Source organism: Trichosurus vulpecula, chromosome 7, assembly GCF_011100635.1.
Source record: "Trichosurus vulpecula isolate mTriVul1 chromosome 7, mTriVul1.pri, whole genome shotgun sequence".
Lineage (NCBI taxonomy): Eukaryota > Metazoa > Chordata > Mammalia > Diprotodontia > Phalangeridae > Trichosurus > Trichosurus vulpecula.
In genome coordinates this window covers 130220089-130245176 of record NC_050579.1, presented here as the reverse complement: position 1 = coordinate 130245176, position 25088 = coordinate 130220089, and the positions used below count along the sequence as shown (strand labels likewise).

At 38.7% G+C, this 25088-nt stretch overlaps 1 protein-coding gene across 1 annotated transcript in view; it reads left to right on the top strand.

Annotated features, from left to right (window-relative positions):
- The first annotated feature begins 6203 nt into the window (after positions 1-6203).
- The window catches only part of AKAP7 (A-kinase anchoring protein 7), a 171137-nt gene continuing 152252 nt past the window's right edge, over positions 6204-25088 (top strand). The window contains exon 1 of the mRNA XM_036768250.1: positions 6204-7206. Coding sequence (XP_036624145.1) covers positions 6204-7206 — 1003 coding nt within the window. The remainder of the gene's footprint in view (positions 7207-25088) is intronic.

Below are 25088 nucleotides of genomic sequence, written 5' to 3'. Positions count from 1 at the left end.
ACAGTGATCCAAGACAATTGCAAAAGATTCATGATGAAAAAAAATGCTATTCATGTCGTCAACTGGACAGTAACCAGCCTCTAAACTGTGGAGGCTAGAGACAGGAGAGTCAGGACACAAACAGAAGTTTAATTTCAGAGTGAGGAAAACGACATATGCATATGGAAGCCCTGCCTCCTAAGAAGGAGGGCTTAAGGCAGCTAAGGCTGGGACCACTTATACACATGAAAGGGGTTGGCCCACAACACAGGATTCTTAGATCTTGAGATAGTTTTCATGATAAGCATTTCTTCAGACAATACAGGTATTCTTGGGGTCCATGGGAACAGTCACTGTCTCAAGTCTTGGGGTTGTGGCTACCCTGCCAGATACAGAACCAGAGTTCTGTGATGGCAACAGGAGTGCAGTGCCTGTCAGTGACAAAGAACAGGGATTGTGAACATGTGATGGACAGCCCTGAAATTAAGGGAGCTAAATTCCTTAGTGAACACCTGGTGCTGGTTTGAGTAATACTCTTTGCCAGAGGGTGATATCCTGCAAGTAAAAGATTATTGTTATGCCAAGCTCAGGACACAGCCTGCTTGCTGGGCCTTAGCTCTGGAAATCAGGGTATTTCCAAAGTATTTTGACAATGTCCAGAGAGAGAGAACTGATGAACTTTGAGTGTAAATTGAAGTATAATTTTCTCATTTTATTTTTTTATGTTTTAGCAATATGACTAATATGGAAATATTTTGCATGATTTCGCATGTATAACTTTTGCCTTCTATGTGAGTGGTGGAGGGGTGGGAGGGAGGGAGAGAATCTGGAACTCAAAAATTAAAAAGGAAAGAATGTCAAAATCAATATTTTTTTAAAAAGAAAAAATCCCTGAACTTAGAATATTATAGGGCCTCTTCAGTAAGATTACCCCTTGAAAGAAAATAATCTGGTAATACACATACAAAAAAAATCAAGTTTATGAAAAATGCACATGATGGGAAGTTGAATGGGAAGACCAATGAGTACATACAATTTAGGCACACATTTTAGGTGGACAATGAGCGGGACCCAGAATTCAGTGGGAGGAGAATGGGATGGATTGCATTCGGGAAACCGTGTAGAGCTTTTAGGGATCCCAAGTTGCTCCTTCCTTCTCAAAAGCACATTTTTAAAGGTCAACGCTCTCCTAGAGATGTTATGTGTAACCACGAATCATAGGACACTACAATTTCAGAAGAACCATGTTTATAGGTTATGCAATGGACACTAAAAGGATTCATGGAGTATGTGGGTAGGTTGCAGCGTACTATTTAGGATCCATTACTAAAAACTTCTTTCAATTCTGTTCTTCCTTTCACTTCTAGGGGGAAGTATCTCTATATTTCCCTAGGAAAGAAGATGAACAAACACAGACCCTCCGACTATGCCTGACTGTTGTTTCAGACACAGTAGCAATGCTTTCTTAAAAGTGGGTCACTGCAACAATGGAAGCAGCATGCTTTCTTTGGTGTCAGAGTACACTTTTGTTGGGCTAGACACGTAAGGGGACTTAAAATCCTCTTCTGTGAAGACCAAAAAAAAAAAAAGGACTTAATCCCTCTCAAGGATGTTTATGGAAGGTTACACACTCCTTAAAGACAGAGCATTCTGGAGCCAGCTCCTAATGGCTGACTAGTCGATTGTAAAATTTTCAGTGTGAGTATTTACACCTTGGAAATCAGTAAAAAGTTACAAATCAGAGCTTGATTTATTATTTTGTTGACTTCAGAAAGTGATAGAGAAAATGTTAATAATGGAGATTAAATTTAAAAGTGTGTTGTGGGATCATTTTTTATGATTTAGTTATTAAATATTTACTAGAATATGTCTGCTCATAGGAGGACTGTGAAGCTGGAACAAATCAGAAATAGAACATGCAACATTTTGAAAGAGTTTTTTTTTGTTTTTTATTTTTGTTTTTTGCTTTCTGTAGGAAGGCTAGTGTGCTTCTTGAGATGTAGCTAAATCTAGAACTCTGACACAGATGGATCTCTAGCTAATAAATTCTGGGATCCCTTGTGAAAGAACAGCAGATAAAGCACCATATAACTTAGTAACCTCCCAGAAAGGACAGTGGAAGGCACAGGGTTTTTGGTTTTCAAAATTTCAAGGCCCCAAAATAAATGATGAACTAGTTCTGAAACAAAATAGAAAATGGATGTGTTGGTGAAGGAAAAGACATACCTTCTTTCTAATATGCCATGATGTCTGAGTATAAATACAAATTGGGCAGCAAAAAAATAAATTAATAAAGAAGTTGATAAAGGTAACTAGGAGAGGGAAGAGGACAGCAGTGACCATTTTTTCAAGTTACAAATCTTTGGCAAAATATAATATGCTTTTTATTATGTCAGGTGACAGTACAGTAACAGTGGGATAGTGGAACATGGTCTTGGAGCCAGAAAACCTAAGCTCTCACAGTTACTATGTGACCTTCATGAAGTCATTTAATTTGCGCCTCAGTTTCCTCATTTGTAATGTAGGAAAGGATATCAGTGAAGAAATGTATAAATGAAAAAATGAGCTAATCAAGGATGAGAAAGAGGGATCATTGACTGGCAGCCCATCATTGGGCTTCATGGGTATCCTCATGTTGCCAAAAGAAAGCAAAGAAAGTCCTTGGAACACTGAGTGGACTCTCGGGGCAAACTCATGGGAAGATATAAACAGGGATCAAATGCCATAGATAGAAATGGATGGATTGAAATCTGCAATGTTGTCAGGAATACTTATATCAGTAAAATCAGAAATCAATTTGAGGATTTTAGCTTAAAATAGGGACAATACTACTTGCAACTACTTATTTCATGGGGGATTATGAAGAAAGTACTTTAGAAAGTGCTATACAAATGTGATTATTCATTGTCAAAAGAGAATCAAGTGATATTATCATTAGAAAAAAAACTAATACAAACAGGGGGGTAGTAATGTCAAAAAGTCTACCATCTGATTTTCAAAGACCCAAGTTAATAGACTAAACTTATAATTAATTTTATTCTTTAAATTTAAATTTTTCCCATCTGGTGTTCTAACTTTTGAAGAAATGTGGATGCCAACAAAATGAATCGCTTTGTTTGTAGACCTTTTGTGGCTATGTGGATCATCGATCACAGCTGGACTCAATGATCTCTAAAATTCTTTCCACCTCTCAACTATGATCCTATGGTCCATTACAAAAAAACCACAATAAAAATACAGACTGGATTGCCATTAGGGATGGATCCTCATTTGAAAAATAACCTAAAAGTTATGAAAATTTAACATTTGTACCCATAACTTAGGTAAAGCCATAGTTGTCATGGCAAGTGTCTTCAAAAAGTTGAGGGGTCGCAAAGACAGAATTTCTGTATTTGTAGAAGATGCAAAAAGGGAGATTTCAACTTAAGTTGAGGAAAAACTTCCTAACAAATAGAATTGTCCAAAAATGAAGTCAGTTTCCTTCAAGTGGAGTTATAGTGACCATCTTTGGAGGATGTTGTAGAAGGGGCGAATCCATGCTTTAGGTGTAGGCTGAACTAGATCATTCTAGGACTCCATGAAAACATCCATGTAGAATTTTTTTCTGGATTTCAAACAGAATTTTTCCCCCGTGTTGTGCTCTGAAAAGGAGGTAGCATTGCATAGCATCGCCTGGATAGCATCCACAGTCAGAAAGACGTGGGTCCATATCCTGCTTCTCACTTGCTAAGAAAGTCATTTAATGTTTCATGGCCCCAGTGTCCTTATCTGCAAAATGGGGGTAGTGATAGCACTTATTTCACAAGGTTGTTGAGAGGATCAAAGGAGATAACAGATATAAAATGTTGGTTTGTCCCCTTAAAACGTCTGTCTACTCTTTTCTATTCTTAATACTATACTCTTAGTTCAGACTTTCATGGCCTTAAGTGGACAATTACACTTGTCACTCTTTCTCTTCCAGCTAGATGGCCAAGTGGATAAAGTGACTGTCCCTGGAGCCAGGAGGACCTGCGCTCAAATTCAACCTCAGACACTTACTAGCTGTGTGACCCTGGACAAGTCATTTAACCCTATTTTACCTAAGTTTCCTCATCTGTAAAATGAGCTGGGGAAGGAAATGGCAAACAACTCCAGTATCTTCGCCAAGAAAACCCCCAAAGGGGTTAGGAAGAATCAGACATAAACGACAATTTCAGTTCCCTTTTCTCCTGTAATCCATCTGAAATTACTCTTCCTTCGAGTACACCTGTGATCATGGCAAACCTTTGCCCGAAAAACTTCAGTGGCTCTATTTTGCCTCTGGAATTAAGTCCTTGGAATTGAATGACAATTAGGGCCCTCTATACTCTAGCCTCAATATAGTTTTATTATCTCACTTCATTTAACATCTATTAAGAGTCTATTACTTGGAAGGCACTAAAACACCAGATCTACAAATAGGCAGGTTCTGCAGTTTATTCAAGTCATAATGGACCACCAACTTCCCCACAATATATTTCTTGCTTTTCTTCCTCTATATTGGCAGAAAGAATGCTAGCCAGGGAATGAGGAAAAACCTGGGTTTGAATCCTACCCCTTACATTTACTAGCTGTGCCACTCTGGGAAAGTCTTGTGGCCAGCCTCTGGGGCACTGGTTTTCCTCCTCTGTAAAATGGGTATAATAATACCCTTTCTACTAAATTCACTGGGTTTTTGCAATGATCAAATGAAGTGAGGTATGTAAATTGCTTTGTAAACCTTAAAGAGCTATTTATACAGCTCGTCCAAAACTATGGTACTCTGATGGCATTTTTTTTTGGAGGAGGGAAGGCAAGGCAATCGGGGTTAAGTGACTTGCCCAAGGTCACACAGTGTGTCAAGTGTCTGAGGCTGGATTTGAGCTCAGGTCCTCCCGACGCCAGGGCTGGTGCTTTACTCACTGTGCCATCTACCTGCCCCTCTCTGATGGTTTTATGTGTGTGATTAGTTCTGTCTGGAACTGCCATATCTTCATTATTGCCTATGGGGATTCTACCCATCCTTTAAGGATCAGTTCAAAGAGATGCAGCATGGTGAAGTGGTTGGAGGACTGGATTTAGAAACAGGAAGACTTGAGGTCCTAATCCTCCCTAATGTACTACTGTGTAATTGTAGCCTAGTTCCTTGATTTTTTTGGGCACAGGTTTCCCCAACGCCGCCCCCCCCCCTCGCCAACTGCAAAATGAGGCATTTGGTCCCTGTAGCCTCTAAAAAATTCCCCTTCCCCCAAGCTGTAATGTATTATAACTTCAGTTTTCTGATTCTTAGTTGTCATCCAGGAATTCCCTTCATCAGTGAAATCACAAGTCCAGTCCCTATCTCTGTGTTAAGAGATGACAAATGCCTGGTTCAAGTGACAATGGATTCGATATTTACAGATAAGAGTAGTGTAAACTCCCATATCACTTTGTATCTTTTTGGTGTTCTGCTTCGTATCAATGTTAAAGTGACTTGTCTATTTCATAGAAATACAAACATAAGAATTACAAGGGACCTTAGAGATCAGGGGACCCAACCCTTTCTCCTTGTTCTAACTGGATTGTTGGTTTCTTAAGAATAGAGTCTAAAAAAACCAAAACACAAACGTCATTTTTGTATATACCTCCACAGGCACGTAACAGGTGCACAGGAAATACGAGGTGTATTTAAACTGTCAAAGCTTAAAACTGCAATAAGACTTTTTGTCTCACCCTGTATTGTTAAATAAATGAATGTTGAGGGGATGCTCCAGTGCCTCGTTTGTTTTCTGGTTGTGGGGTACTGAGAGCTGAATGAAACTGTAGCAGTATTCAAGATTGTCGTAGTTTTCAAGATGCTGGCCGAACTAGTTGAAAAACCTACCTAGTCTCGTTTTTATTTTCGCAGACCTAACTAAATAATAAATGTAGTAGTTACTTTGGGGATTAAGAAAAAAAGTTCGGCCATTTCTTCCCGGAGTAAATGTCTATTTAACTTTGCAGAGAGAACTGAATCAATGGATTCACTACTCGGAAGATGGGCTGGTCCTTCTCAGAGTAACTCTGGTTCACTTAACTTTCTCCTTTTATTCGAATCTCCAGTGGAGTCTACACCGGGGCCAGGGCTCGGAGCTCAATGCATTCCGAGGCATGCACGCTTCCATCAGTGGTTAAAGCCCTTCCCCGCTGCACCCAAGCCCCGCGCTCCTCCCAGCGGGATTCCCCCGCCCTGGTGAACCCGACGTTCCATGCCCTCGGGCGCCGAGGGCTCCCGCGCGCACACCTGCCCCTCCCCCTCCGCCCCTCCCTCCTCCTTCCGCACGTGTCTCCTTAGCTCTGTTTGCAAACTCGCCCAGGGCGCTCAGCTTGGGGAAGGACTAGGAGCTGGGGGGGCGGCAGGACGCGTGAAACCATCCCGGGCAGTAGCCTGTCGTCTTGGGGAGCGGGAAAGCCCGCCACTAAGGAGATCGCAGAGCGGCCCCGGGGAGTGGGAGCCGCGCTCTGAGGAGACGGCGCACCTCGCGCTCGCCGCCGCCCGCCTCCCTCTGCTTCCGAGGCCGCCGGGGTTTGGGCTGCGGAGGCGGCTGCACCTGGGGCTCTCCCCTGGGGTGGTAGGGGCGCCCCGCCGTCCCCGTCTCGGGCTAGGGCCCGAGCTGCGGCGGCTCCCTCGCGCGCCCTCGAGCCCGAGCCGGGCCATGTTGCTGCTGCCGCCGCCACCAGTGGCGGCGCTGCTGCCGCCTCCCCCGCCCTGGCCCGGGGGGCTGCTGCTGCTGCAGGCCGGCGGGCCACCGAGCTGCTGCAGCGGCCGCTGCCGCGCAGGCCTAGCCGCCGCCGCCCGCTGCTCGTGGGCTGCCTCGTCGGACCCGCATCCCGGGCTAGCCCCGCTTCAGCCTCAGCAGCAGCAGCAGAGCGGGCGGCGGCGCTGGCAACAGAGACGGAGAGGAGGAGCCGGAGCCGCGGCTGCCGGCGGAGGCGGAGCGGGCCGCGCGGCCTGTCCCGCCTGGCTGCTGCCCCTCCCTCCGCTGCTGCCCGTCCCCCTCTACCTTCTCCCGGTCCCCATCGCCCGTAGCGCCCCGGCCCTCCTGCTCCCGAGGCTCGTGCTGCCCTGGGCTCCAGGGCCCGGTGTGTGGCCAGGGAAGGCCAGCGGGCTACTGCGAGGTTGGGCGGTCCCAGCCTTTGCCTTCTCCTCCTCCTCCGCCACCTGGGAGAAGTCCTTCAGGCCGGTCCAGGAGATGGATCCCCCGGGAAACGGTGAGAGCCTGCAGGGGGACGCCGGGCAAGGGGGTGGGCGCCGGACCGAGGCCGCCGCCAGGGGCTCCGCTCGCCCCCGGTCCCCGACGCTTCCCGCCTGGCCGGCCCGCCTTCCCCGGGCTCTCGGTCGCTCTGGGGCTGGAAGGAGGAGAAGGAGGAGGAGGCGGCGGCAGTGCTGGTGCCACTTCCTTTAACCCGACTTTGAATTCTGAGGCCCCGCCAAAGAGGAGGCGTCCTCACCCCCCTCCCCAATCTTTCCTGCACTCCAGCTCGGAGCATAGACACCCCCCCCCCCGTTGAGACCAGCCCCACGGGCGTGATACCCTGGGGGACCTGCAGGCAGGAGAGATAACACCCCCCAACGCCCCAAGACCTAATAAATGACAAGAGAACATTTTAGAACATTAGAACCACGAAGGTAGGATAATCGAAGAGAGCCTTGGGCATTATGATAGACCCTCTCCTTTTATAGATGAAGAAACCGATGTAGTTTTTTGCCTTTTTTTTTTGAAGAGACCCAATGACATCATGGGTGTGATAAACTTGTGCAGTTTTTCACGGAGATAACACCGTAGTGTAGAGGAAAAGACACAGGTCCTGGAGTGAAAGGATGGGGATTTAAAGCCTTGCTTTTGAGGCTTGGTATCTGTCCTTTCCTGGGTCTCAATTTTCTTTCCAGTAAAATGACAAAATGCATTACTTTGAGTAATTTCACTTTGTCGGTTACCAAACGTCAAAGCCGGTATTAGAACCCAGGTCCTCTGATTTCAGAGAGCTTAGCTTTCCCCACTGGTGCACGCTGCCTCTTGAGGTAATAGCAATCCACAGAGCTACTGAAAGCAGACAAGTTCTTATGGCTCAGTTAAAAAGGAAAAAAAAAAATGCACTTCCAGCAGTATGGCCCACAACATTTGCAAGTCTGTTATTCACCTTGTACATAGTTATTCAGATAACAATTTTGTTATACTAAGGTACTTCATTATTTTTAGGCAAGATTTTGATAACAGATTTGTACAATTTTGTTTTGAGAATTAGACCCTGAAAGGACTTTGGAGGTCATCTGTCCTAACACTTTCTCTTTTTCAGAGGAGAAAACCGAGGCCTGGAGGGGTTAAATCACTTGTATAAATTCATATCACCTACCAGCAGTAACAAGGAGAACCGCATAGCAAAATGCAGACTCTTAGGTTTCACTTTTGTTTCACAGTACTTTTTTCTTGGTTTCTAGGCTAAAGTTCATGGCAAGATCCGCAGATGAAGCATTTGTATAGCAAACATGGGGGAAAAAGGAAACAACTCTCTTTGCTGTTTGATTTTGCAACTCTTTTCCTTGCAAATATGTAAATTTGGGACTCAGACTATCTGATCTGTGTTTCTTTAATATAATATTATGGGGTTAGAAATAACCCCAGCTTACCCTTAAGATGCTAAATCCAGTGAATCTAGTGATATGCTTCTAATTTTAGAAGTAAACAATATTTACTGAGTGACCACTGTTTGTAGAACCCAATGCAAAGCTTTGGAGGTAGGAATCAAGGGGACAGAGGTATAAGGAGAAGGAATAAAATAAACAGAAAAAGAGGATGTTTAACCTTAAGGATTTTATAGAACAAAACCACAAAGTCAAAAAATGTGCTTTTGCACATTAATATAGTGCAAAGCAAAATTCTGGAGGAAATGGAGGAATCAGTATTGACTAATGTCAACTGAGATTATTTTGGAATTGTCTATTTAAAGTGAGAAGGATTTTGTTTCATAAGGAAAGCGAAAAGGGACTATTAAATTGAGAGGAATAACATGAGTTCATGGTGGTTGATACGATTTCTTTTCAAATTTTTTATGAACAATTGGGATCCCATTCAGTCCTTCCCTCCATTAATAACATTAACAAAGGATAAGACAAGATCATAGAATCTTAGGAATTGTGTGAGGAGTGTTAAAATTATCTAAACAACCCTCCATTTTTATAGATAAGAAATTGAAGGTCAACAAAGGACTTTATCCAGGTTACCCGCTAATAAATATGATCTGGTAAGCTAGTGTCTTTCCCCCCAAACCCACTTTTCTTTCTGACTTCACTGTTCATTAAGTGCCATCATGATTCATCCAATTTCCTGTGTTTAAAAACTTGGTGTTATAATTTACTCTTTCTTTTCATTTATCCTTTATTCAATTGGGTTATAAAGTACTGTTGAATCTGTCACTAGAATATCCTAGCCATCTCCACCTGTCTGGACTATAAAGGTCATATTAATTCTTACTCTCTTCTTTCATTAATATTTTCTTCCATATATTCTTCAATTTAACCGAATTGGACTGCCCATTGGACACATTCTGAACTTTCCCAGCCCCATATCTTTGCTCACACCCTGTGTATGGAATTCCTTTCCTCTCTCTACCTATTGATTTCCAAAATATTCTGTAAAGTCTAAACCAAATGCCACCTCTTCCCAAAAGTTTTCTTTTTTCCCTTCAGTGGGTAATGAAAGAGTAAGAATAAGGTGTATAAGATTATGTATTTTTTCTAGTTGGTACAAAATCTATAACGGCAAAGAATTCCATGCTGTGCAAACTCTAGAATTCACCTAGCATCTAGTGCTGTGCTCTTCTCTGTTACACAACAGGCACTCATATTTTTCCACTCCACAACTTCTCTCATACTGTCTTGTTTCTACTTCCCATTGGAAATTGTGTTTTTATACATTCATACTTATTATATTTTATTTTCAAAGATTCTTCATAATATCTGTACTACCTAGTGGCTAGAGCATTGGGCCTAGTTGGGAAGACCTGAGTTCAAATCCAGCCTTAGATAATTTATTAGCTGTGTCACCCTGGCCACCTAGGTGGGAAAGTGGCAGAGTGCTGGGCCTGGAATCAGGAAGACTCAGCTTTATGAGTTCAAAGGTGGCCTCAGACAATTACTAGCTGTGTGAACCTGGGTAAGTCGCTTAACCCTGTTCACCTCAGTTCCTCATTTGTAAAAAATGAGCTGGAGAAGAAATGGCAAACCACTCCAGTATCTTTGGCAAGAAAACCCCAAATGGGGTCATGAACAGTTGGATGTGATTGAACCCTATCACCACCCTGGGCAAGTCACTTAACTTCTGTTTGCCTCAGTTTCTTCAACTGTAAAATGAGAATAATAAAATATTTATCACACAGGATGGTTGTGAGGATCTTGAATAAGGTAATATTTGTAAAAAAAAAAAAAAACGCACATAGTACAGTGCTGTAAATGCTATCTAAATACTCATTCCCTTCCATTTTCCTCCTCCTCCCCATACATACAACATCCTTGTATATTGGTTCATAATATTTGTGTCATTCTGTAAATGAAGAAGCCAAGAAAGTGAGACTTTAAGTGGCTTGTTAAATATCATGAAGTTTTGCAAAGTTTAAAAGGCTGTACGGTTAACATCATCTTGTAATTCTAGCTGTTATTTGTTGCTTATGTGACTTATGACAAGTCACTTTTTCTTCTAAGGCCTCAGTTTCCTTATCTGCAAATGAGAGAGTTGGCCTGCGTGATTTTAAGGTTCTTATGAACCTATGAAATCTCTCATAGAACTGTTAGTGGGGTGGCTTGCTTAGGAAACTTGTATTTGACACTTTAAATACAGGGTGTCCCAAAACTAGTGCAGTTTTAAGTCTTAATAGCTTAAAACTGCACTGAGTTTTGAAGCATCCTGTGTAAAATTTGTCATTTTGTGTAAGGGACATATGCATTTTGTTCTTCTTTGGTATTAGGGTTTTAGTGAAGATATTTACTAAACAGTATATATGTCAGTGCCGGTAATTTTAACATGCTTCATTAAGTCTAGGGCTTTCAAGTGTATTTATATAATATTCTACTAACTCTTACTTTGAGCCATAAAGTGAAAGAACCACATCTTATTTGGGCTATATTGACCCAATTATTAAGACATTTTAAATTATTTTTTAAAAACCAATACATTTTACAAGTCTTATTTTATACCAAAAAAGAAATATTGAGATTTGTCTTCCAAGGTAGGATTTTTTAAAGCTGATTATTTAGTTTCTTTGAAAGACACATTGCCTATCCTTATGATGCCTACACTTTGTCTAAACCATACCAAGTCTTTGGTTTATAGAAAGCATGATATGTTGAGAAGAACACTGAATTTGGAGCCAGCAACCTGGTTTTGAATTCAGGTTTTTCCAACTACTACCTGTGTGAAGAAAGTAATTTCTTTTCTCTCTTCAAGCACCTGTTCCATCTACCCCCTTAGCTATGACACTACTCCTGGTTCTCTTCCTGCATGTCTGATTGTTCCTTCTCAGTCTCCTTTGCTGGATCTTCATCCATGTCTGCAGTATTAATCATGGGTAACGCTATACTCTCCTGCTGGCTGATCTCATCAGCTCATAATCACAGCCATAGAATTTGAGAACTTAGAGTCAGCAACATCTAGTTGAACCTGTAGATAAAGGAATCCTCACCATAACATGCCTAACAAATGGTTGGCCGGCCATTGCTTGAAGACCTCAGAGGTAAGCCATTCCACTTTTAGAAAGCTAGAGATTTTTTCCTGTGGTTAATCCTAAATTGTCGTCTTGGTGATTTTTACCTGTTGCCTCTGCTTGTGCTCTTTGGGAACAAAAGAACAAACCTAATCCTTCGTGATAGTTCTTCAGATACTTGAACACAGGTATCATGTCCTCTCCGAGTCTTTTCTCTAGACTAAACATGCCCAGATGCCTTCCTTACATTATGAACTCAAAGCCCTTAAGCTTCCTTGTGTCCTCATTAAACACAGTATGCCAGTTCAAGTCTGATTTACGGTGAGTACAATGGGATTGTCACCTCTCTGTTCCTAGAAGTTCTACCTCTCCAATGAAACCCAAGAATATACTATCTTTTTTTGGCTGCCACATCACATTCCTGGGTTTGTTGTTGTTAATACCTAAGTGAAAGACTACAGTCATCCAAGCGTGCAACCTCAGTGTCATCTCCACTTATATGCAGGCCACATACGCAAGTTGTTGCTAAATCTTGTCGTTTCTATCTTCACGATATATAGTGTATGTCCTCTTCTTATCTATCACGTAGACAATATGATGGTTTATAGGTCCATATCACCTTTCACCTGGACTATTGCAGTTAGCCAAGCTCATGCAGGACTGATCAGCCACAATTGAACACACCTTATCTTGACCCCAACACTGTGATGCTTATGGGTCCTCTTTGAGTAGGAAGGATGAACAACAAATACAGGTCCTCATCGCCTTTCACCTGGCCTATTGTAATAGCTTTCTAATTGGTTTTCCTGCCAAAATAATTTTCTTGAAGTATAAGTTTGTTTATAATAATACCACTATTCAATAAAAACCAGTGGACTCATTACCTTCAAGATCAAATATAAAATCCATTAATTGGCAAGTAAAACTCTTTATAGCCTGCCTGTGGCCTACCTTTCCTGTCTTTGCTTTACTCCTCTTGGCTCGCTCTGAACCACCTACACTGGCTGCTTCCTGTTCCTCACACATGACACCCCATCTCTCATCTCTTTGAGTTGACTATTCTTTTTTTCCTTCTCACCTCCTCCCCTAATTCCCTTGACTTTCTTGTAGCAGCTTAAATCCTACCTTTTATAAAAAGCCTTTCCTGGTCCTTGAATTTGTTAGCGCATTCTTCCTTTCAGTGATTATCTCAATCTCCTCTGTAAATGTCTTGTATTTGCCTAGTTATTTACATATTGCCTGTCCTGTTACAATGTAAACTTGAGGGCAAGGATGATTTTTGCTTTACTTTTTAAGTGCTTAGCACAGAACCATGCACATAGCAAGTGCATAATTAATGAATTCCTGTTGTAAAATGGAACTTTGGACTAGATTATTTCTAAATTCTACGCTCTTAAGAAAGCCTACATTCCTATTGAATTCAGTGTAGATACGTTGAAGGCCCTATGCCTTAGTAAAACGTAAGATAAAATTTCTATTTTTTTTAACTTGGGCCTATCATATTAGTGTTTGGAATTCCCATTAAGGCAACTTATGATTTAAGGTCAATTACTACTTAGCAACTCTTGGAATTGCCTGGAGGTACTTCCTGGTTAAGTAACCTGCCTAGGGTCACACTACCAATATGTGTCAAGGCAGGACTTGAAGGCAACTTTCCATCGACTAAACCAAGTTGTGTCTCAAAAAAAAAATTCATAATTATAAAAGGTCATTTGAAGCATTAGTAAAATCTATGAAGATAAAATAAATTTTGTTTATTTTGTAACTAGGAAGACTTGTCATGCTTAAAAATATTTCTTTTCATAGTTCTCTGCAGTTTGTAAGCCCCAAAGATAAATAGAAAAAAGCTTTTATACTTTTCAAGCCAGAGAATTATAAAAACCAAACACAAACACTTATTTCCCAAACATTTAGGTGTTTATGAATTTATTAAACATATAGTCATAATTTTGGTGGTATTAATAATATACAGGAGAACATGTTGCTTTTGTGTGAGGTAAATAAAATGTGAAGACTTCACAGGGAAGATATGTATAAATAAATAAATAAATATATACATTAAGAAATGTTTAAAAATCAAGAAATAGGGAAGTGGAAAAATTCTGAGGCCATGAGAGTCTGATCGCTCAGCCTCTGAGAAAGTTTACCCTGAAACTTTGTTCTTTCTTCTGGTTCTGGTTTAAAGATTTGCTCAGTAAGAACAGGGTCATAATGACCTGTTTTTCTCTACTGTAAAGAATGGAGAGGGTCTCCCCCTCCCCTTATCCTGTTCTCCTTCTTTAGATTTATAGATGTCACCTCAGTTGTAATCATTAACTAAGGGAATGGGAATTGGAGTTTCTGTGCCTCAATTTCCTGGTTCTTTGTCCAGCTTTCATGCTCAGATTGTAAGCCCACCTCCCAGCCAATGGTGAGAAGGGTCAGAGGTGGGTGGGAATTCTCTTGTGTTAGGTATAATTATGGGTGCTTTGCCCCTTGTAAAGCGCCTCCCTTGCTGGATTTGTTCTAGTAGGGGATGCCCAATTCTCGAGAATTGAATAAAATTTATTTCTGTTCCGACCCTGAGATGGCTCCTTGTTATAAATTTAATTGGTGAGGGTCTTTCATCCCACACACTTTGGTATTAATCACCTGATAAGAAGGTAGTAGACAAAACAGTAAGTCATTTTTCTTCACAAAGTCTAGTTTTTAACATACTATCTTAAATTTATATGATGTTTTAGGGCTTGCAAAGGGTTTTATATATCCCATTTTCTCCTCATAACAACCTAATGAAGGTTGATAGTGCAAATATTATCTTTGTTTTACAAATGAGGAAACTGAGGGCCTGAGGGACTTATTCAAAGTCACATAGGTGGTAAATGACATAACCTTGATTTGAAACCAGTGTTTCTGATTTTCAAGTCCTTTTGTTTGTTTTTTGGCTGCTCCATACTGGCTTTCAGTAATAGGTAATATACACTGGCAATAGAAAAGCAATGTAAAAGTAATAATAATTACTATGTTTATGTAGTGTTTTAAGGTTTGTAAAGTGCTTTACCTTAAACCTATGAGGTGGATACATACAACACATTAAAATATTGTTTTTGCACATTTGCTACATCTGACATATCAGACTGCATAATGCAGAAAGCCTCTAAGGTCCCTTCCAGTTGTAAATCTATGATCCCAAGGTCTCTAAAGGCATTATAGTGACGCACAGAAAAACTAATTAAATTAAGCCAGATATCCATATCACTGAAATGGATATTTGGCTAAGTGTTGTCTTTTAATGTAGATGACCAAAATAATATACGGTAACTTTATTTCTCTGTAATTGATATGTGTATTACTCTTAAAGAAAATACAGTGTAAGGGTGTTGAAAAGCATACAGAAATTCATATAGTTCTAGGTTATCCATTTTTTCCAAATGACATACTCAATGTTCCTTAAAGATTTTCAGAATAATAGTACATGAAAGATTAGACATTGGTAAGACTTATTTAAAGTGAAACAGGATTCTTCCATTCAACTCTACACATAAATGTGATACTCGGAAGTTATTCCATCCAATTTTAAAAAAATAACCAAAAAGCAAATACAAATGTTACTCACTGGCTTTAATTGTTGGTTGTAAATGTTATTTATTTATGACTGACAGCATCTATGCGTGTGTGTGTGTGTGTGTGTGTATGTATATGTGTGTGTGTGTGTGTGTGTGTGTGTGTGTACATGGAGAGAGAGTATGTGAGAGTGTGCACTGATAGGAAAAGGCAATCTTTAAAGGAAATAATTTAAAATCATTCCAATTATTTACTTTTGTTCCAGAAAAAAGCTGTATTTCTTAAGTAACTGATTTAAATGGGAATTCTGAAATATAAAATATTTAAAAATTTTTTTTAAACGGACCCATGCCAGTGGCAAATGAAGGGACATCCTTAATAAACGGAACTTGGTAACAAAATGCTGCTCATTAATATGATAGAAGAGATTGTATTTTTTAAAAATTACAGCAAGAATGTTGTAGCTTTAGAATTAAGAGGTTATAGTTGTGATAGCTTGAGTTAAGTTAATTTCATTTTATTTTAAAGTCTTTCTTTGAAATCTCATTGAGACATGGAGGTGACCCTAGGTTTTTGACAGATTCTATCAAACTAGAAAAGTTTTGAATGCCAGTTGTCAGTGTATCTACTCTCCAGGGTCTACCTTAACTAATTTCAGTGGAGCTCTTTACCCGGAGGTTGGCCATCAGGTGATGAAAATTTTGACCCCAACCATCTGAGATATAGTGATGAAGTTCATTCCTGCATTGGTAGAGATCCTTGAAGTATTGTTATCAGTAATTTTAATTAAGTGCACACCATGTACACTGAAGGAAAAAAAATTCTGAAATTACAAGGCTGCTATTCAAATCCTTCCTTGCTGATGCTTACTACTTTGAGCAGCCTACCTTTGCTAGGCCTCAGTTTGCTCCTCCAAAAAAATAAGGGGTTTAACTAAATGAATTCACTTACCTCCCAGTTCCCCTTTTCTATGTGTCCTTGGGCAAGTCACATAACTTCTCTCTGCCTCAGATTCCTCTGTAAAGTGAAAGCACTGGAGTGAGTGGATTGTAAGGTACCTCTCAGCTCGAAGTCTATACTTATCTATAAAATACTAAATACTAAAATGCTAAAGAAATAGGCTCCTGTCCCTTAGAAGCTCAATATACAAAAAATAAATGCACTTATACCTTGTTTTACATGTCGAAGTAGTAATAAATTCCAAGAAATTGAAAAGGATGTCAAGAAGAAAAAAGAAAAGTATACAGGGGTGGGATCCTGATGATATGATGGCAGAAATGCCATTTTCTACTATAGATATAAAAGATGAATTTCAATGTAAGTATGTTTATATTAAATATATAAGCTATAAGGTGGTATATATTTCGTCACTATTGTGTGTATTTTTTTTCTTTAAATGTTATTAACTTGAGCACTTGTATTTTTGAGTAGGAATATAAATTAACGGGATAGAATTTCATAACCCTAACTCTATCATAGTTCTCTTATTTGTAAATTAGGGATAACTAATAGTTTTATGCTCTCTACCTTACTATGAGCTATATTCATGTTATGCAAAGGCACTTGTCACAAAAGCCTAGTATTTGTGGTTCTTCTGAGATTACTCAAAGTAAAGGACAAGATCATTCCACAGTTTACAAATTATTTCTTTAATAATTTTTGTAGCCCCATTAATGTCAGTTTTTACTACTTTTAGGGACACATTTTAAAAAATCAGATCTATATGTGTTGACTTGAGTAATCCGAAAGCCTGATATCATGTATGTGAAAATGTTTTATAATCTTTAAGTGTTAAATCTATATATATAAAATATTTGTTCTTTCTATAGACTTGGGAGATCTGCACTTAAATGGTTGAATATTTATAGAGTTGGAAATTTAACAAATAAAATATGAATTTAATGTCTGTGGGAAAACTGTTGTACAAATTTACATAATTTTTGGAGCAACATTATTCCCTGGAAACGTGATTGATAACTATTGTCAGGTAAAAATGTCTATATGGTCATCAATTTTATTCTTTCAAAGGGGAATAAAGAGTATGTCTTGAAGAGTACGGTGAAATTAAAGTCAACAGAATATTGGTGCTCCTGGAATAGACCTCAGAAAGCATTTAGTGTCACCCCCTTAGTTTACAAATCAGAAAACTGAGTCCTAGAGAGTCCAAGTGAATTAAGACCGCATAGCAGTGTAGTCAGTGACAGCCAGAAGTAGAAGCTAAGTGTCTTGACTCTTTATCTAATCAGTGTTCCTCCCGTCATGTCACAGTGGCTTCCTTAGGAAGTAATGGGATTTTTATATATACGTGTGTATGTGTGTGTGTGTGTGTATGTGTATATGTATATGTGTGTATATATATATGTATATATGTGCACACACACATATACACATACACGTACACACATGTATGTATGTATATATATGTATACATGTGTGTATATGTTTTTTTTTTAGAGAAAAGGGGGCTGAGACAAGGATACTTAGGAGATACAAAATCCTTAATATTTTGTAGGATCTTTGAATAAATGGACTCTACATTCAGTGGTAAAAAGGAAAAATTAACTAGGAAGGGGCCATATCTGCTCTGTTAAGACTTAGAATCATACAGTTAGCTATAGAATCGTGCTTAGAGGTCATCCAACCTTATTCCTCATTTTATGAATGAAAAAACCAACAGAGAGTTAATATTTTAAAATGCACTGTACTTCAAAGATTATTTTTTAAAGTAGTATCAGTCCCATTTTCTAGATAAGGAAACAAGCCGAGAGGGGCTAATATTAAATACAATTATCTCAAATGCTTTAGATCTAAGAAACAGACTTCAGAATCACACGGTGTGATATTGCTAGGATTCAAACCCAGTCTTCAGTTTCAAATTCTGTGCTTTTTGAGTGCATTAAATCTCCTTTATAGCACAAGTTTGTAGAAGAATTCCATTTGTGAATTCATAGCTGTTGGAGGTGTGTAGAGTTGAAAGTATCCTCTTATCTAAGAAAACCGTAAGACATAGGCAGGGCAGCCTTTTTTGGACCCTCAGTGCCAGTGTAAACTCTGTTATTATTTATGAGCATTTGGAAAGAGCACTTTTTTGTGATATTTTTGTCCTTGATTTTTTTATTTGCTAATCATATGAACTCAAATTTGAAAGTACCAGATTTGTTGATTGGTTCCTTGTGCCTTCATTTGCTTTTTCTAATTTAAATATAAAATTAAAATACTCTCTTTGACTATTGTTCAAGAAGACAGGCAGCATGGCATTGAAGATAGAGATCTGGCCTCAGTATCTTGAGGACCTGGATCTAAGACCTGTTTCTGACACATATTGGCTATGTGATCCTGGACAACCCGTTGGTGCCTCAGACAGGCAACTCACAAAGACTATGACATCAGCTAGGTAGAATGGATAGGACTCAGAGTAGTCTCTTCATCTCTAAAATGAAAGGAATTGGACTTGATGGCCTCTAAAATCCCTGACAGCTCTAAATCGGTGACCCTGTGATCTCTGGTCTTACCAGACACAGAGGTGTGGCTCTGCATTGGAAGATGGTCTTTATCAGGGTCTTCCTACCACTAGCAGTTTTCAGACTTGTTAGTTTCGGGACCCTTTTCACATTCTTAAAAATTACTGACAATCTCAAAAAGCTTTTGTTTATGTGAGTTATATCTATTAATATTTACTCTATTAGAAATTAAAAGATAAAACTTTAAAATATTTCATTTATTCATTCATCTAAAATAAAAATAAACCCATTACATGTTAACATAAAAATATTTTAATGAAAATAATTATATTTTTTCAAAATTAAAAAATTAGTGAGAACATAGTTTTACATATTTTTACAAATCTTTTTCAGTCTGACTTAATAAAAGACAGCTAGACTCATATCTGTCTGTTTCAATGTGTTGTTTTGGTTAAAGTATATTAAGAAAATCTGGCCTCACACAAATAAGTAGTTGGAAAATGAAGGAGTATTTTAATAGGCAAATAATGTCTTCGTATTACTATGAAAATAATTTGATCCCATAGACTCCTCAAAAGAGTCTTGGGGATCTCCACGGACATGTAGACCACACATTGAGAACCACTTCTCGGCAGCAATGAAATCACAGTTCAGTAAAAATAAAATGTTTAAGTCGAAAACACCCTCTACTTGTGCACTTCCAGAATGAGAAGTGTTTGCCAAGGGCAGCGTTCCCTTCTCCATTTACAGGCTACCCAGTAACCGCTGTGGGGGTGCAGAGGAACAAACAGTCACTGAGCTGCTCCATGAAGTGGCTGTATCAGGAAGAATAGGAGATTGGGGGGGGGGGGTGTGTGCGTGTGTGTGTGGTATTCCATTTCCCTTTCCCTATGTGCCACAAAATATATTTTCGCATGGAAACTGTGAAAACAGAAACAAGCCTGGGTTTGTGTCGAAGATTTAGAAATGGAAGGATCATTTAAAGTATTCCAAGAGCCCCTTAAAGTCATCCAGATACCTCATTTTAGAGTTGAGAGGGTTCTGTGTACCTGAGGTCACAGAGGTAGAAATTGTAAAGCCAGGATTGGGATTCAGGTTCTCTTGACTCCAAATCTAGATCTCATATCTTTCCATGGCATCATACTGATTCCCTGGTTAGCATATTTAAAATACAATCCTATTTAAATTGTAATATGGGTCTAATTGTTCTTAAGTAGGGTGAATTAAATAAACTTATGCTCAGGCAGATCTGGGAATCTACCATTTCTATCATTGTTTCAATGGTAAATTGTGGACTTCAGTTCTAACAGCTGATTTACAAACTTTTGAAACAAAACCCATTGGTAAATTGACTATTCCTGCTATTCATATTATAGAGGGATAGTGCATAGTATGATGGAAATAACACTGGATTTGGAGTTAGAGATTTGGATTTGAGTCCTGGCTCTTCCCTTGATTATCTCCGGGCCCCTAGATAAACCATTTAACTCCTCTGAATCTGTCTCAAAGTTCTTATTTAGGAAAAAAGGATAATATTTGTATTTCTTCCAACATATGAAATAATATGTGTAAAAGAATAAAAGCGCTATGTTAGTAGCATTAGCTCAGGTCATTAATATGCCATTAATATTTTCTTCACACCAAAAACATTTCTAAGTTAAGTACATAATTATATATAACTTAAATGACCAAGTTGACTTTAGTATTAAGTTTATAATAAAGAAAAAGAAATAAGCTAACTTGTAACTCATTGTACCTGGTATGGAAGTAGAGACAACAAAAACCAATCAGACAAACTATTTTAAAGAATTAAGATTTCACATTAACCTTCCACCTTTAAACAAGATAAAAAATGAAGAAACTAAAAATGGTTTTGTTCTGTGACTTATATAAGGCTTGTCTGAAGTTCTGATATGTCTGATCTTTTTCCCCCAACTGCTCTTTTAAATAAATTTTTTCCTGCAAATATCCAAAATCAGAAGGTTGCATCAAAAAATGTCAGTTTTTGAATTCTAGTTTAAAAACCCACGAATGTTTGTTGCTAAGTTGCCATAGCTTTTGGCCAAAACACAGTAAAATTCAACTCCATTACCAGAAACAAACAATCCTTTCTTTAACGTCCAGATAAATTAGGGGTAGGAGGGATAACAAGGGGCACACTGGGTAAGTTTAGCCAATCTGCCTGTTTCAGTAATATTTAGAATCCAGGGATTTTGAAATTATGCAGGACGTTCTAATTCCCAGTTATAAATGATCCTTGGAATTCTTGAATGAGAACCTGAGTACAAATATTCTGATGGTTGTGATGGGTCTTTCAATTCTGCCTTTCTTTTTGGCCACTCATGAAATTTAACTAGTGAGGCTATCATGGAAAGGCTATTGTGGGAAAAGAACTCTGCCAGTAGGGAAGTTCTTTCCGAACTCTCTGGCCCAGCATTGGCTCAATGTAGAACATTTAATGTTTGTTTTATAGTCAAAATTAGGCACAAAATATTCTGGTCTGTTTAAAGGAGATTGTGAATCTTGTTTATAAGAAAACATCAAGAGTTATACAAATTCCAACATAATAGATTCACACACATACACACACACATATATGTATATATACATACATATATATATACCAAAAAACATTGAGTTATACAAACTCCAAAACCATAGATTCATACGCACACACATACATACACACAAAAAATCTCTTAGAAGCAGAGAAAACAGTAGATAGAAACAGATCCAAATTCACTTTCTGTTGAGTAGGGCACAATGTATTGCCCTCTGGAAACAGATGGAAAATTCCCTTTTATTCTTCAGTCTGTTTGAAAGAGAATCATGAAACATGAACATCTTAGTTCTCCATTGACATTGTTCTCTAAGAAGAGTTATGCAGGTAGATGATATAGGTGGTAGTTAAGAATAGAAAATTGTGGGATTCTATAAAGCCCGTATGCCATCTAAACTGTTTGGGGTTCCATCTATATTTATTCTTCTATGTAGATAAATCTGTAGAGTGCTCCCCTTATTTGGTTTACTTAAGCCAGGTCTTTAAGAGACTCAGCCTTATGGATATCAACATTATAATTATATAGTAAAGTTCAAAACATTTTAATCGTATTCCATTCCTGAGTGTAGATTTTCAGTTTGTTATTTTTGTTAGAATAATCATAAATATACCCCAATTGGCATTTTATAACCAATATTGGTGATTTAACAGATAAGGAAAATAATTACTCCTATATGTTAGCTAATATACTAATTAGAAAATATTTAATTTTAAAATCCTTTGTGTATAGATCTGTAAAACTGTCTAAAAATTTTATAGCTTGTAGTTTATCTTTTCATGTTTATGGAGAAATACATTCGTATAATAACATGTAACAAGAGGCAGTGTGTTGTGTTAGAGAACTGGTCTACAAGCTAAGATAACCTGGATTCAAGTTCTACCTCTGATACATACTGGCTCTGTGACCCTTGGCAAGTCACTTAACCACTTAAGTCTCTAGACAACTCTCTTAAGACTAAAGGTGCATAATTACCCATTTCCAATACTATCCCAAATAAATTAAATTAACAGTTTTCAACCATTAACATGTTTAATAACTTGGTAGATTTTCCACTGGTACATGCTATGCTAGGGATCTAATCTGTGGAAGTTATTAGATTTTAAGATAATTTTGTAAAAATTATTGTGACTTTTCAAGAGCTTGATCATTTTAATTAAGGCTGTGTAGTGTATTGAATAGAGGGCAGGTTCTGGAATCGAGAAGATCTGGGTTCAAGTAATGCCTCTGATTCATACTAGAGAGGGTGATTATGGACAAGTCTCTTAACATCTCACTACTCCAGGAACTCTCTAAAACTAGAGTCTGATAGATCTACCTGTCTTGCCTTACCTATCTCTTTGATGATGTCCAATTTCTCATCTCCAGCAGCCTTTTTAGACATCTTGAATTGGTGTCTAATAGACGTCTTAAATTCAACATGTCCAAAATCAGGCTCATTATCTTTCCTCCTAAACTCTCTCCACATCCTAGCCTTCCGAATTACAATAGAGGGAAACACTATCCTCCTAGTCCCCCAGGCATAATCTGGGCATCATCCTCAACTCACTATCTCTCACTCCCCATTTCCAAGCTGTTGCTTGGTTTGTTAATTTCACCTCTGTAACATCTCTTCTCTGACACTGCTGCCACCCTGCTGTGCAGATCCTCATCATAATCATGCCTGGACTACTGCAGTAGGCTGCTGGAAGGTCTGCATTTCCTTCCTCTCCCATCCCTCTTCCATTTAGTCTCCAAAGTGATTTATCTAAAGTGAAGATCTGACCATGTTACACACCCACCCCCACTCAATAAGCTTGAGTAGTTCCCAGGCACCTCCTGAATCAGATACATTCAAAGCTTTTTATAACCTAGCCCCCTCCTACTTTTCCAATCTTAGATCTTATTCCTTGCTAAGTGCTCTTCAATCTAGTGACACTGTCCTTCTTAACGTCCCACAAACAAGACACTGTCTTTCAATCCCAGGCATTTTCTTTCTCTGTCTCCCATGTCTAGGTATATTCTCCCTCATCACCTCATCATCTTTGTCTAATAGCTTCCTTGACTCCCTTAAGTCCCAACTGAAATCCCATCAACTACAGGAAGGCTTTCCTCATCCCTCTTAATTCTAATGCGAGTACTCTCCCCCCTGCCCCCCCTCCCTCTCCCCCTCTTTCCCTCTTTCCTCTCTCCTCTCTCCCTCTCTCTCATTTACTACTACTTTATCCAGTATGTAGCTTGTTTGTACATATTTCTTTGCTTGTTATTTCCCCCACTATATGGTACGCTCTTTGAGGGCTTTTTTTGTATTCCTAGCACTCATTATAATGTCTGAAACACAGTAGATATCTAATGTTTATTTACCCATTTCAAAATATTTTTGGTTATTGATACCTTACTAGGGTTTTAGGAATGGTTATTTCAAAGGTTTTAGGTCCATTTAAAAAAGCAAGAAAACACATAAACTGCTTTTAAAAATAAAAGTTCTGCCACAATTCCCTAAAAATGTTGATGAAAGAAATATCAGTTAAAAATTTCAATTAAAAATAGTAATCCACAAGCATTTTTAAGGTAAAGACTTAAATATGATGAATCAGAATGTGTGTTATAGTTTTTGCCAACGGTTTATTAAGGAAAATCAGGTGTTCAATTTAATTTGCTGAATTTATTAGATATTGTTATGACTTAAATATGAGCACTTATAGATTATTAGGAAAGAAACCCTTTACAGAAACCAAAACATGAAAATAGATCAAAAGTTTAGATTTGGACGGTTTGATATAAAGTTTGATTCTGAGTCTCGTATGTCATGCAACATCTTTGAGTCTAAGTAATTTCCTCATCTGTAAAATGAAAAGATTGAACTAAGAATCTTTACTATTATGTGAATGGAGATTTTTGTTGATAATGTTTTACTTTCTGTTACTTGTAAGTACAGATCATTTAGCCATTTAGTTATTGCAAAGTCTAATTTTTTTCATACTATTGAATATAATTCAGAGATTTAGACTCAAAAGATATGCCTATAGGTTTGTTACAGGGATAGAGGTTCATCACATCACAGGATTTAGAGCTTGAAAAGACTATAAATTATTCAGTGCAGTCCCTCACCTAATAGGTGGTTGGAAGTTAGTTCCTAGGTATTTCAGGTGGTAGTTGGATGTCTTTTCAGCCACTGAATTATTAAGGATCCTTTGGAAAAGGAGGACTGACAGGTTCTGAGTCATCTATTAGTAGTTGAGAACAAGGTATAGACATTAATGGCTTTGAAAATTTCAGTTAGCTTCAGACCATATGAGTCAATGATATGCTTTACCAGAATCTGTTTAGTACAATCATCCAGACCTCTGGAGTCCATCATAGCTGAGAATTGATGTATGTACCTAGGTGTTTGAGAGGTAGAACTTGCTGGATGCTGTGGGATTGTGAAGTAGGGATTATGACTTTGGTGGGACCCTGAAAGTAATTAGCTGATGTTCTGAGAGTTTTTCTAAAGTGGGGAAGCCAAATTATCCCTTTCATATCAATCTAATCATTTGTTCTGGTAGTTTCCTAGTTGTGCCCTGCTTGGCTGAAGATCCAGATTCACTTGGAGTTCCACCAAGGAAAGATTGATAGAGCTACATTACTTCCAATTTCATTACTTTGGGGATGGTAAAAGCAAGCCCCACCTACTTCTGCCATAACTATAGATGGCATCAGTAAGTGAACAAGATGTAGACTTATTGGAAGGCTCTAGATAAAAGGTTTAGTTAGACCTCATTCCAGAGGCCAGACAAGGATGTGATGACCTCAGGGAATTCATAATGGATAGTTGTGTTGAGGCCTTTCTGGAACTTGACCACAAGGTCACCTC